The sequence below is a fragment of the Rhea pennata genome, chromosome 10, assembly GCF_028389875.1.
Source record: "Rhea pennata isolate bPtePen1 chromosome 10, bPtePen1.pri, whole genome shotgun sequence".
NCBI classification, from domain to species: Eukaryota; Metazoa; Chordata; class Aves; order Rheiformes; family Rheidae; genus Rhea; species Rhea pennata.
In genome coordinates this window covers 1897268-1911719 of record NC_084672.1, presented here as the reverse complement: position 1 = coordinate 1911719, position 14452 = coordinate 1897268, and the positions used below count along the sequence as shown (strand labels likewise).

General features: G+C 37.9%; 1 protein-coding gene across 2 annotated transcripts in view; it reads left to right on the top strand.

Moving 5' to 3' along the window:
• Positions 1 to 14452, top strand: part of PIAS1 (protein inhibitor of activated STAT 1) — a 58866-nt gene that overhangs the window by 43539 nt on the left and 875 nt on the right. For both annotated transcript variants that reach the window (XM_062583687.1, XM_062583686.1), the window contains exons 7-13: positions 2170 to 2275; positions 3781 to 3854; positions 9164 to 9324; positions 11041 to 11171; positions 11498 to 11675; positions 13009 to 13151; positions 13489 to 13526. In XM_062583687.1, the coding sequence (XP_062439671.1) occupies positions 2170 to 2275; positions 3781 to 3854; positions 9164 to 9324; positions 11041 to 11171; positions 11498 to 11675; positions 13009 to 13151; positions 13489 to 13526 (831 nt within the window). The remainder of the gene's footprint in view (positions 1 to 2169; positions 2276 to 3780; positions 3855 to 9163; positions 9325 to 11040; positions 11172 to 11497; positions 11676 to 13008; positions 13152 to 13488; positions 13527 to 14452) is intronic.

Below are 14452 nucleotides of genomic sequence, written 5' to 3'. Positions count from 1 at the left end.
TTTTAATCTAATAAGAACTGCAGGCATCCGAAATAAGCATTTGAAAATAAACCTATTTTGATTTACATTGCAGTAGTGGCTGCATACAAGTTGCTGAATCCTGGTTATTGCTGTGAATACAGTGCTATACTTTTGCTTTAGAATGCAGATGAGGATTTAAGGAAAAGAAATGTCGCAAATCTGCATGAGCTCTAAGCTGCTCTGTGGTGAACTAGCAGTTTTCTCAGGCTTCTTAAATATTTCAGTTTTATAAAACTTACTGGATACCTTTTAACCTGTAATACAAAACTGAAGATAGTGGCAAATTCTTAATGCATTCCATGAGAACGATATGTCAATCAACATCTCCACTCATGAGAAGTAATGCTTCCTAATCTGATTGTTTGAGATCTTGACAGTTAAATGTGAGGAATTATTTTATTTTTGGATGTGCCTATAAAGAACAAAATTTGATTTCCCTATCTCCCCTTCCCTTAAGAGTCAGTTGCTTGTCTCAACTGGTGTACTTTACCTTTCCTGAAGTCATAATTGTGATTTTTACACAATCTGTTTCAAAAACCTTCTGTACAAGATGCCTTGGGCAAGTTCCTAGCTTTGTAGATTCAAGCTGTCGGTAAATAATTTCACAATGTTAATTAGCATTTTTCTAACTTCTATACTAATTGAGGCATTAAACAAACAAGTTAAAGCAGTAGTGTTTTTAACGATGTAAGAAGCATTCATTTTAAGAATAAAATACGTAATGTGGTGTTTCTGATTCTATTTCAATTTGTGTGGTTTTTATGGTAAGATAAATTACTGAAATTTCATCTTCATATTCTAGTGACATCCTAAATAACGAATGGTAAATGTCACAATTGTATGGGATTTTTTTTTTTGGTTGTGGCTTTGTTTTGTAGGAACATGCTTGAGAGTTGCTGGAGTGGGGAGGAAGGAGACCTAAATGTTTCAATTTAAGATGTACGAATATTGCTACAAGTTTAGCCATATAAATAGAGCTAAACACATATATGTTTTATAACAAGAAGTAGTTGGTACTCTGTGATGTGTGAGCATAAGTTTTGTCCTTGCTGCTTGTTTCCTTGGGGTTGCTGGTGAATGCACAGTATGGTACCACATTTTTAGAAACACAGTATTACCTGCTGTTGTTAGTAGCTTAGAAGAAAAATGAGAAGTTCCAAAATCTTAGATTTTGATCCGAAAACCTTTAGTGATGTCAGCAGGAGCACTCTGCCAACCCTGCTCTGTCCTGCAGCGCGAGCTTGCTGCGCAGGCTGGGGAGCGGCAGGGTCGGTGCGTGTGTGTCTGGCTCGCTTGCACGCCAGATTCCCGTCTGCGGCGGCAGAAGAGCAGATCTCTGGCTTTTTGCTGACATAGATAAGGAACGTTTGCGTGATCGGTCTGCTGACTCTGAAGAGGGGGAAGTGACCTAAGCTCAAACAACGGGAAGGATAGGCAGTTGGGAGTGGTAATTTCTTGCCAGCTAGATGCACTAGAGTACATCTTGACTGCACCGAACTCTTGAACTCTTTAACTCTGATTTCTGTTAAGCTTCAGCAGTCAAGTAGCTTTAGCACTTCATAGCCAGTACAGGAAGAAAAGAAAAGGAAGGTTGGACGGTGCTTCCAGATTGAGTAGGAAATGTTGCAGATGATGCATCTTTTTAATGACTGCTTTTGAAAAGATACCAGCGTTGATTTTCATATTTGAAAAGGAAAAAAAAAAAAAAAGCTTTATAAAAAGTAAGTTTTGATAAAATTTGTTCTGACAGCTTCCCTTAAATGTGTCAGCACAACAGCAGGACCTAGCATTATTTATGTAAAATCGTCCTTTTAAAATGGCCTGTAGGCTGCATGCTCCAAGTTAAACACAAAACTTCAGAAGTGTCCTAACTGCTTTGTAATAGCAGAAGGAATAGCTTCTCTTGCAGCTAGATCTAGTCTCAATGAAGCCTGTCTCTTCTGTCACATCTCAAAAACTCCAGCCCTGTGAACTTGCTAAAATGTGATAGGTTTTCTCTAGTCTGAAAACTTTGCCGTTTAACATCTTGTAATTACTGTAGAAACAGAAGGTCCTGCAAGCACATAAATTACATAAGCATTGTATAAAATAAGCGATATTTTAACTGAAACAGATTGATTTTGCGTTGCTCTGTGTTCTGTTTTCTAGAACTATTCCATGGCAGTCTATCTTGTAAAGCAGCTGTCCTCCACGGTTTTACTGCAGAGGTTGCGAGCAAAAGGGATTCGGAATCCTGATCACTCGCGAGCGCTAAGTATGTCTGATGTGCTTGTTAACGAAAAGGGAGAAAGAGCTTTTGTAAAAGGCGATTTGAAATAGCACTGTACTAACCAAGATTTGGACTTCCTACAATTCTCTGGGTTTTGAGAAGCTGATAGTGCTGTTCTTTGTATTCAGCTGAAATTCAGAGACTCTGAGGCCTTTGTTTGTATTAGGAGCCAGTCCAGGAGCCCTGTTGACACTGTGAAGGGAAAAATGTGAGAGAGTTTATGTACAGTTCTACTGGTTGTGTTTCTTTAAACAAAGCAATGATATTTATATAGTTAACTGATAATTCAGTACTTTGAACAAGCTAAACTAAATGGTTGATACCGAACTGTGCTAGGGAGGTGCCGGAGGAAAGTCTTCGTCGGTGGTTTTTTGTGTTCCTGTGGCACAGTGGTGTGGAGTGAGCTCCTGGAGAGACAGTCTAGCGTAGTACCTCCCCTCCCCCGGATCCGAGTGCAGGGTTTCCTCCTTTGTTGTTTCCCTGACACGTACACATTGGTATAAGTTTATGTAATAAAAATCCAAACAAACACTGCTGCACGCATTGCTTTTCCACAGAGAGCATGAAAAAACAAACACCTAACAGCTGTTTGTTAGATTCTTTAATGTCTAATTGGGAGATGCTCAGATAATGTGTATTGTACACTGTACAGGACCTTCTACAGAGGGGAAGAAATTAGCTCACCAGTAAATGCAGTGCTGCAAAGTCAGTATATTAATTGTGTTGTATGTATTGTAATACGATGATTTCAATACACAAAAATCCAGCGATGAGTTTTCAGGTGGCTACTACTCTCTGTATGAGGTAACACTAAGGATGTATTTAGGATTCCTGGAGCAGCTGGAAGGCAGAATTGACTTGTTCATGTAAACTGTGACTGCTGTGGAGCTCTCTTTTATAGATGAAAATCAAGGACAGGTGGAGATGAAAGGCTTCTGTAGTGTTAGTGTTTCACTACAATTTTTATTTAAAGCCCTAATTTTGTCAGGGTACTTCTATTACTTTTTTTATTTCCCAATTAGTTTTTTCAATGTTAAATGACTGGGTTGCTTGACGACTATTTCAGACATTTACAGAAGTGCTTGTCCATGTAAAAGTTACTAACATTTTAGTATTGTTTTTTTTTTTTCATTGTTAACTTCAGATACTAAATGTGGGTAATCTTTTTGGCAGATTTCAAGTGTGTAGTTGCATATATGTGAAAAGAACCATCTTGGTATAAATAATTTTTCCAAGGATCTTGGTTTCAGATCAACTTTTCCTACTTCTAGCTTGCTTAAATGTTGTAATTTATGATCTTGATAGAGAGTAAAGACCACTTAGATTACATATTCATGGTGGGAGTGTGAAACAATACTCACTGCTGCTTGCTTCCAGTAGACATGGCAAAAGTTTAGCACATATAGTCTAAGGCTTGCTTTACTTCTCTTCCATCCAGTTTGTATCATAAATTAACTATAAAATTAATGTTTTCTTCTTTCAAATAACAGTTAAAGAGAAACTGACTGCAGATCCAGATAGTGAAATAGCAACAACAAGCTTAAGAGTTTCTCTTCTTTGTCCAGTAAGTATTTTTAATTCCCTCAAAACTAATTCTGGTAGAAATATGGCTGTTATGGGAGAAGTTTCCAGTAGATGTTACCTTGTGTTTCCTTGTGTGTTAACTTTGGGGATAGGATCTGGTGCTGAAATTATCTAGCAATGTGCTTAAGCATGTGATTTACCCCTGAGCGGATGAGTATTCCGTTAACTTGAAAACACTATTCAAAACTATATGTAAGCGTACATTTAAATCTGTCACTAGATCATGTGAATGTCTGTGCAGCTTGGGTCCTTGGTGCTTGGTTGTGATAAAACCACTGTCAGCAGTAAGGTAGGTGAATCTGTCTACTAAAAATTCCTCTTAAGTTGATGTCTGGAGCCAAAGAATTGAACATCTTTTAACTGAAGCTGATTATATGCATGTATGCACTTTGAGCATTTTATGGTCTTAGATTAAAAATAAAGCAGTGTTCTGGAGAATGTTCAAACAAAATTATTGCCAAATTTGAATAAGGAGAAGTTGCTCAAATTGGTGCAACTGGGCACATATCCTCTGTATGACAAGTAGTGTGCAAGATACAGATCCATTGAATGTGGAAGTTGAAGAGACTGATTGTATCTTGATCTGTTAATTGGCTGTTAATCAGGTAGATGCAGGAATAAGCACTAGTTCATGCTGCGTTTTATATTATCATTGGCTGAACTGCACAATAATAATATTATGTGCGCTCTTTATCTCTTTATGATCTTTTTTTAATTTCACACTGCTTCAAAATACTTGCTTTCTGCATTGATTGACCTAGTACCTTTATTGCAGCATAGCTTTTTAGCCTCTTGTCCAGATTAAGGATACATCTGTTTCCTGATTTGGCTCAATCTGCTCATGCTTGACAAGAAACTTTCAGTTTCGAAACATAAAGACAGACAGCTGACTTTATTCTGGCAAAATCAAAGCTTATTTTTCGAGTTATTAAATATTTGCCCGAACTCCAGCAATGTAGGGATAAACTTCTAGATATGAAAGCTCTGTTTTGCAAAATGTACAGTTGACATTAATGCTTTTTTTTATATATATATAGAAGTACCTACGTTTCTCAGATTATTGTAGCTCTTTAAATGTGGTATTTTTGTGATCTTCAGTCTTTGTTGACTCCCTCCATAAAAATATTGATGCTAGCTGTAAATGATAATGTATTTGTAAGGAAGTTACAGGGACTGCATTGAAAAAAAAATGAAATACTGATCTTTAAAACTATAAACTAGTGATCTATAATCTCATGAATCTATGTCTTGCATCCAGAGTTACGCAGCTTTGGAATACTTAAGTATTCCAGGTCGACGCTTGGCAGCTTATTTTGCTGAGTTGTTATAGTTGAATTCTTGTGGTGCTGTTAGTACTTCATTATTCTAGAAAGCACAATGACAGTCTTGTTATTGTGGGTTGTGCCTTTTTTTTTCAGTCTCTAGGCACAATGTTTCTACCACTCTAAAATTAATTAGATTCCAATAAAGAAAAAGATAGTAATTCATTAGCAGGAAGGAATTAAATTACTGTAAGAGTTTAGAAGTCCATACGTATTACGTATTAATCCATTATGTTAAATTAATCCTCGTGTATCTTCTGGAATTGTAGATGTTTAATTCAATACTCGATTTGTCAAAACTATCAGTTATGTTTCTTCATAGAGCATTCCATTTGAGTTTTCTGACAAAGTACTTCTACTTGTCCTAATCATGTATCTCATCAATAAAAGTTTTTCATCTGTGTTTTTAGATGCGTTTTTTTCTAGCTGGCTAGTTCAGATCAATTAACACTAGAGCAGGAAGATGTTCTAGAAGGCTGTTTTTAGGATTGCAAGTTCACAAATACCTAAAGGTGTCAAATTATTTTGCTTTCTCAAAGCTTTGTCAGTGAAGAAAATGAAATACGATCTGACATTGGCATATAGTTCTTATGAAGTCCTATTTTTTAAAATTTTTTCCTCTTAAATTTTTCTAATAAATATAAAGGACAAAGTCTACAGCAGATTATTTTGAGCATGTTTGTTTCTGTATCCTTTTAATTTTGTCTACAAAACATACACGCTTGACTGATTTATTTTTCCCCCTTCCCCGCCAATACTTTCGTCATTTGGTGCTGTCTGGTTTCACTGTAGCTCATAGAACAGTGCACCATTGCAAAAGCTTTTTAGGACAGGGACGCCTTCCAGATTGTCCTCTAAGTAGGAAGATAGTGATGGGAGTTTACTGACATGATTCAGTTCTCAGTTCTGTATGTAATTTTGTTATAAACTCCGTATTTTCACTTGCTAATTTTTAAGCATCTGGCTGAGGGAGAATTTTTATAAATATTTTGTGCTTAATTTCAAATGCTTTGAAAGTACAAATGATTATTTGGTCTCCAACAGCAGAACCAAAAATTGAAGTGTAATGCATCTTCAGCTCTATTGATGTGAGGATGCCGTTCCTTCAGCCTTATGCTCGGGGGATGTGATTGTCTCGTGTGCGTGCTTCAGTAGAATAAATGGAATTGCTTATCTGGTTAAGGTAGCAGGTTTAGGCTTTATAACCTTTATTTACCCTTCAAAAAAGTGCAGCGAGACAGCTTCCTCTGAATGTGTTTTGAATTGCCCCTGAGCTTTTTTTAGCTCGTAGAGGCCTGCTCTCCCTCAGAGACCATGTAGGTATGAGAAAAAGCTGTGTTTAACTACTGGCTGAATCTGTCTAAGATTCAGCAGGCAGAGGGACTGCAGTGAAGATGTATTTCAGGAAGACACTTGAATTCATGGCTTTTTTTCAGTTAAAAACAAATCCTCAGGCTCTGCAGCTGGACAAAATGCTTTGAACAAAAATCACTAATCTGGCATTTACTATAGGCTTGCAGTTTTGTTTACTCTTACAGAGAGTAGAAAAGAATTCTTAATTCTTTTCTTAATTCTTTTGGGTACTTTTTAACTTGAAAAGATAGCTATGTTTTATAAGCTTGTAGAAGAAATTAATGAATGGTTTCTTTGGCTGACAAAAGACAGGAATCAGAACAGTAACAACGTTGGGAAAGATTGTTCTCCAGAAGTTGAGTGCATCCCTCCTTTTATGCCCTTTTCTTTTGTCCGCTTTGACGCAGCTTGGCCAGTATGGCAGAGCTGATCCAGGATGTTCAGTGCCAAAAATGAGAAAGGAGACCTGAACTTGTTAACGCTGTGTGCGCCATTTCTCTCTGCGTGTGTATGAGTCCTGTTAAATCCAGCTGCTATCTAGAAATTATTTCAGGTTTAAATGTGCTTTTTTACTTGGGAGATGAGGTACGTATGTTCTTCTGCAGTATGTCTCTGACCCTTGTTATTTTTATTTTGCATCCTATATAAGCATCTCGTTTTTGCCTCCAGGACCCTTACTCTTGATCCTGGCTGAGCTGGGAGACTCTTATTCTGCCCGAAAGCCAAATGAGCCAGTGACCTGCCATCTGGGAGCTAGGAGCTCATAACAGCCATGGATGAGGGGGCCTCGCTTTGCTGGGGGTGGGTTATATGGCAGAAATAATGTGCTCAGTCATGGATTTGGGAGAGGTAGGGGGGGATTGCCAACACATGGCACCGAGAGCACCTCCTGCCATCTGATCTCCACCAGGTCCAGCAGCCCCCAGGGAGATCCCTGCTCCCCTCTGATGGCTGGGGAAGGGAAACGCACACGGCACCGTAGTACAGCTGGATTTGCCAAGAAGAGGGTGGAGCAGTTTCTGCTTATGGGGGGATGCAGAAAGCATCATGGAGGAGGCAGAGGACTGCCAGCAGAGCCTTTGTTCTTAGTATTGTTTTTAGTTTTCTGATACTGCGAGATTGAGTGCCATCCTGTGGCACCCGTCTTGTATTGCCGGTGATCAGTATGCATGACCATATTGCTTGCTTAAGCCATACTAAAAACAGTTCCTCCTACTGTCCTGCTAGACCGGCTGAAGGTTCTCAGATGAAGTCACCATGCATGTTTTCGTCAAATATATGTAACTTGAAAAGAAAAACCCTTCAAATACTTGGTATAAATTGTTCTTAATAAAGTGGGTTGTTTACTCCCTAAGGGGGAAAACTCTTGTTTAGAAATCTCTTACTTTTTGCATTCAGTGCTGCCTATTAACCCCCCTTCTAAACTGCAATATATATACTTAGCCAGAAAAAATTGACCTGTTTTTTGAGGAAAGGAAACATTTATTGCAGATAAATATGAAATTTCTTTTAACTATCAAAATCAGTTTTGCAGACAGCATAATCATGTGTTAGTGCTTTATAGTCTGGGATGGTGCTGAGCTATCTAATCCAAATCAAGATACTCCTACGGTAGAATTTAGGACAGCCATACATAGCAGGTGTTTGGACTATGTTTGTCTGCTCTGCTCAAGCACTGTAAAATCTGTATTAGTCTGTATGCAGTTTGTATTAAAGGTGCCTTGTGCTGACCTGCCAAACCCTGCTGTCCTGGACCTTCTGCAAATACGAAGGAAAGGATGGTCCCTGTCCGAAAGCGTGTCCTAGAACTCATTCTCCTCCTGCATCATCTTCCAATAATGTTTGCAGGCTCTTTATAAGGTTGAAAAGATATAATGTATGGTAAGGGATAGCCAACTATTTGTATTTTACCCAAGAAAAAAGCAGCAGAATTTCAGGGTACCTCACAACAGTATACCAAAAGGAGAATAGTGTAGTTTCTTAATAGTTAACAAATGCGACTTCTTCTGGAGTAATAGCTTCCTGACAGTCCCTTGGAAAAAGCAGGGAAAATAATAGCGTTAGAGAAACAAACACACCAGGAAATGAGCCGTAATCTTGCAAGTGTGTTTATATGCTCGCTTCTGTGAGTGTAAAGTTAAACAAGTAAACAGTTACAGTAATGCTCTCGTGACTGAAATATGGACAGTAGCTTGAATACACGCTTAGATTAGTTATAAGTGACAGGAAAGAACTGAACCGTGTTTATCAGCTTTCAATATCCTAACAAAGGAGAAAACTTTTTTTTCTCACGGTTAGCCTAGAGCACAGGGTTGTGATAGGCGGCCGGTGGATCTGGTTTGGGTACAGGAGTGTGAAAGGATATAGTCTGCTGTTTCCTCTATGAGATGCAGTCAAAATGTGACGTTTGTTAACATATTTTTTTGTTGATGCTGTGTTTAAATCTACAAATGAGGAAGGGTGGAACAATATATACTCTGTGTCTTTTAATTTGAACTTGGTTTTGTATTAGTTCTTTCTTGAGTAGAATTCAATCTATCTCTGTCTCTTTTCAGACACAAAAGCCCTGTTTAGTTTAATACCAAGATGATGCTTTTTTTTTTTTCTTTTAAAGCTTGGTAAAATGCGGCTAACTATACCATGTAGGGCCCTGACTTGTTCACACCTGCAATGTTTTGATGCCACTTTGTATATTCAAATGAATGAAAAGAAACCAACTTGGGTTTGCCCTGTCTGTGACAAGAAGGCTCCCTATGAGCATCTTATTATTGATGGGTAAGTAATGTTTGAATCAAATGATGGATGTAATTTACACTTTCTGCTTACTGTTTTTGTGCAGTAGAGAATATAGAGCATACTTCTGAAACCTTGATCATCTGGATATGAGATGTTTTGTTGGTGAAAAAACTCCTAATCCAGGTGCATGTTCATTTGGTATTCTGGAAGAATTGTGGTGATCTCCAATTATTAATATTAATAATAAAGGTATTCCTTCTAATTCCAGGAAAGCTTGTGTGCCATCCTCCCTAAAATAGTTTTTTTTAGGGGGAGGGGGAAGGAGAGGGAGTGTTTTTCTCCCCCACCATCACCCTACCCCAGGAAATACTGCACAACTCTAACATAGTTTATAGCAGATGCTAATGTTGGATCAAATAAATATTGCCATCCCCTCAGATGCATTTTGAATTTCATGTACAATTTCACACTTGGGGAGCTGCTATATATAGGAAGTGACAGAGAGATTGATTCCCTGGTACTCCCTACCTGCAGAATATTTAAAAAGCGAATATTGATCTCTTTGAAGAAATACAAAGTATGAATCCTGGATTTGTGTTTTAGTTCCTTAGATAGGGACCTTCTTTCTAAAGCTTGATCAAGGAGATAGGAACCTTCTTTCTAAAACTTGATCAAGGAGGAGAACAAGTAGAGAATGTTTTACTCAAGCCAGAACACCAACCCCAACCTCACCCCTCTCCCCTCATAAATCATTGAGTCTTTTTTAGTGAATATGTGCTTCATTTTGGTGACCTGCTAGTGAAGCATAAGATTTTGTTGGAATTCTTTTCGATCTCCTATGAAAAGAGCTCTTGTGAAATGATACTTGCGGGTTGTATAGGCTACTTTGGATTCATGGACCCCTGGATTTACATGTCCTTTGCTTTGGATCAAAGAACGGGAGTTGCTTGTTTGAGGTGTCAGTCAATAATAGTAAAGACTAACAGTGGTAATAATCAAAAAAAGTTATTGTTCTTGTTTCTTCATGTGTCGCCAGGTGTGAATGTCAGGGATTAGATGATAAAGCATTCCATAGAGAATATTATTTCTAGAAAATCTTTCAATCTGGGAAAGAGTGAACTATCTCATTATTTTAAAGCAAAACTTTTTTCCTACACAGAACCACATGAATAGTTTTGGTCAAAAGCTGCAGTTCCCGCTGGGGGTGATGTGGCACCAGGAACCTAGAAGTCTTAGGAAATGCAGCTAGGAGGAGAGGCAGTGAGTTTAGATTGCCATGCTCAGCTTTTGTTAGGAAGTTTTCATTTAAAAAAGGTGTGGGGGGCGGGGCAGAAAGAGAGAGAGAGGTTTCAGGAATTACTTGTCTTGATATACTCAGATATGTCAACTCCTTTAGAATGTGGGCTTCCTTCATCAGTTAAATATTGTCAGAGATAAGCGTGGGTAAATAAGGGATTTTTCATGTTCATTGTTCCTTTGTTTTGGGAAATGAGGCATTTTGTGTTATAAGATTCACGTAATGACTCCACATCTGTACCTCTTTTAAGTGAATATGCAAGTTTTTGTATTAAATAATATTTAAATTTTTAAATGACTTCTTGTTTATTAAGGGGTCAGATGAGGAGGGGCAGTATAGCAAAAGTTCTCACTTAAGTTTTTTTCAGTGCTATAATTTAAACTTGCATGACTAATAAAGATATTGGAAATGAAATTTGAGTTAAGCTCTTACTGATATTAAAGGGTTTTGATTGACAGGTTGTTCATGGAAATCCTGAAGTATTGTACAGATTGTGATGAAATTCAGTTTAAGGAGGATGGATCGTGGGCTCCTATGAGATCGAAAAAGGAAGTGCAGGAAGTAACTACATCTTACAATGGCGTTGATGGTAAGTCCGTGTTTGGACTGAATGCTAATGCTGCTGAGCTGTTTTAAGTATTGAGGTTCCTTTAACTTTGATGGCAAGATGTTCTTATTTGCGTGTTGCGTGTAGCTTTTGATCAGTTAGGAGAAAGTTTGAGCAATGCCTTTTTGGAGTTGATTGTGCTTTTAAGGTTATTAGCAAATTTATATATATATATAAATTTCTGTCTGAATTATAAGCTTCCTGCTTTGAATTGTAAGATTTGTTTATAAAAGCACATAGTAATCTGTTGATGTTATGATTTCTAGTGTTGTAAACTATAGCTTATGATGTTAACTTACTTTGTATAGGGTGCATAAGCTCTTCCTTGGAACATCAGGTGTCTTCTCACCAGCAATCAAATAAAAACAAGAAAGTAGAAGTGATTGATTTAACCATAGATAGCTCATCAGATGAAGAGGAAGAGGAACCATCTGCAAAGAGAAGCTGTCCTTCCATATCTCCAGCGTCACCAATAAATAATAAGGGGTGAGGAAAAAAACATATACAGAGATATATAAAAATATATACATATTTTTAATATGTAAAAATATGTTAAAATATATACAGAGAGAATATATTCACGTGGAAGAATATTGGCAAATTTCAAAAGAAATTATATCTGGAAAATTCTGTGTTTAGAGTACATCCCCATATAGTATGGGTTGTAGCAAATGAGTTTGATCTTAGCTTGCAAGCCATGAAAAGATGGAATACAAAAATGTTATGTATTATATAAAATGTATACAATAAGTAAAGAAACCTGACTATGCTTTTATAGCTTTTCAAAAGTAAATTTTGGGGGTGTTAAATGTGTAACAGTATATAAACAGTTTTGTAAATAGATCTTGTGAAAATAAGTGCAAAGCGGTGCCAGAAGTTGCATCTTAAAATGCAGCTTCTTAAAAGTATAATTTTGTGGATTTGGAAGTGTTTTCCTTCCACAGAAAAACACAGAAGCAAGCATATAGGAAGGGAGAGCAATGAGAAAAGTACTGGGTGTGGTGTAGGAGTGTGGGGGTTTTGCCAGTGATTACTGCCGGCAGCATGGTAGTAAGAATGCCAGAATAACCTGATTACACATAAGTAGCCAAGCTGTTAATAGCACACTGTTTACATAAACACGGAGGGATGAAAACTGAGACTAAACCAAAGGGATCCTGTTGTTGAACTGATTACTACTCCAGTGATGTAAACTACTCAGTGATCACTTAAAACTCTTCAAGACCTTTTTGGCTGCCTTCCATTGCTGATTACCTTGTAGAACATATGGAAATACCTGTTGTATTGTTATGTGGATTTTTATTTATTTTTTTGTATAAAATATCTTTAGGATTATTTTGTCCTCGCTTAAGAGTATTTGTAGTATATTCGTAGCAGAGATCCCAATACCATTTATACTGAGAGCCATCAGTTTATATTGTTTACAATTTGGGCTTTTTCTTTGCTTATGATTTTGCTAAACTTTAACTGTTTGGGCTGAAATCTTCGGTGCAGCTCCGTCTTAGACGGAATTACTTAAAATTTATGTTAAAATATTCTGAGAACAAAGCTTGGGAAAGGTGATGCTCATTGCACTCATTGAGGTGCTGTAGCATCATGATGCTTTCTAGCAAAGCCTTGAAATTTAGTAGAGGAATGGTTTTGCACTTGTTGCATAGTTCATGAGGCATACTGGGAGGTTGGCTTGTGTTAAATTTGACAAATAGGCATAACATCCACGAGCCAGCAGCAGGAATCTTCGAATGCTGTTTTTAAGCATTAAAGCCAAGACTGTTTTTGACTATTTTTCATGCTTGTAACAAATCTTTGTTCCTTCCAGCATTTTAAATTTACCCCATCAAGCATCTCCTGTGTCAAGAACACCAAGCCTTCCTGCTGTTGACACAAGCTACATCAATACATCACTTATCCAAGACTACAGACATCCATTCCATATGACACCTATGCCTTATGACTTGCAAGGTAAACTTTTGATTTTTTTTTTTTTAAGTACTGCTCCCTGAGCAGTAATGACTATTACAAAAGGATTTAAATATGCAGTGGTTTGACAGTGCAGCGATGCAAAGTATTACTTGATATACACAGAAGCTAAGATGGTGTTTAAAAAAAATTAGCTTAGTGTCTTAATGTTTTAAGTTTGGGCTCTCTTGCAAGTGAGAGAATCCAACAGTGAAGAGAATCTGAAGTTTCATCAGAATTATGGTGGTTAAATTGATTTTTATTTCCAAAAAAGGGGGGGAGGATGGAAAAATGGTGAGTTGCTTGTTTATTTTGAAAGCTTAACTTTGTCTCTTTACAGGGTTAGACTTCTTTCCTTTCCTGTCAGGAGACAATCAGGTAAGTCGAGACAAATCAAGTCATAGGGCAGAAATTCTTTTTTGAGAAAGACTTAATGGGTTGGATGTATAGGCAAGGAAGGATCTAAATATGGGTGTAGGATAAGGGTGTCACCAAAGATAAACACTTTATTTCCCAAGGCTAGGCTCAGTCAGCTGTTGTCTTGTGGAACAACCCTTCACTATGTAGAAGGTCCACCAGCCAGCTCTGTAGTTTTTCAGACCCAGGCTCTGACCTTTGGTCATCGGACGATGCTGGGCCCCACTGCTGGGACTCTTGCTAGTCTTTTTGATAATTCTGAGAGTCAGGGGCAACTCTCTTTTATGAGGCCATGAACAAGAGGAAAACTTGGTCCTGGCCAACCCTGTTTCTTAGTAAAATTTCTTCTTGGCATCAGTATGTGCCTGTTCATACCATGCTTCCCACCTTTTGTACATAATCACTGAAGTAGGCCACTTTCATACTGGCTTCTCCAGTGTGGGGAGCTATACAGGTCATTCTCAAAGGGTGTCTAGGTTGGTAAGCCCTCCCACTTGAGGAGGGCCCTCCCTCCTGTGCCTCCAAGAAAGGAAAGAGGCTGGGGTGGCTTGCCTGCCCTTTGTCCATTCATGTCTGTTCCTCAGTCTCGTGTAGGAGAATTGCACTGAATGCAGAGGGATCCTGTCAGGTGACAGTTAAGACCAGACTCTGTGTTGTAGAATTTGGGTTCAGAAAAGCTATCTTGATATTCAGTAAAACATAAGTATGAAAATTATTCTGGAACAAGTACTATGAATGTCTGGTACTGCACTGATAGGGCATAATTATACCAGTGCATATATGTCAGAGAACCAGGCTGAGTAGCCTGTGCGGATGTTTCATGATAGTGGACAGAAATCATATCAGAACGAAATTTTGGAGAGAAATCTGGTTTTTGGTAGCTAAAA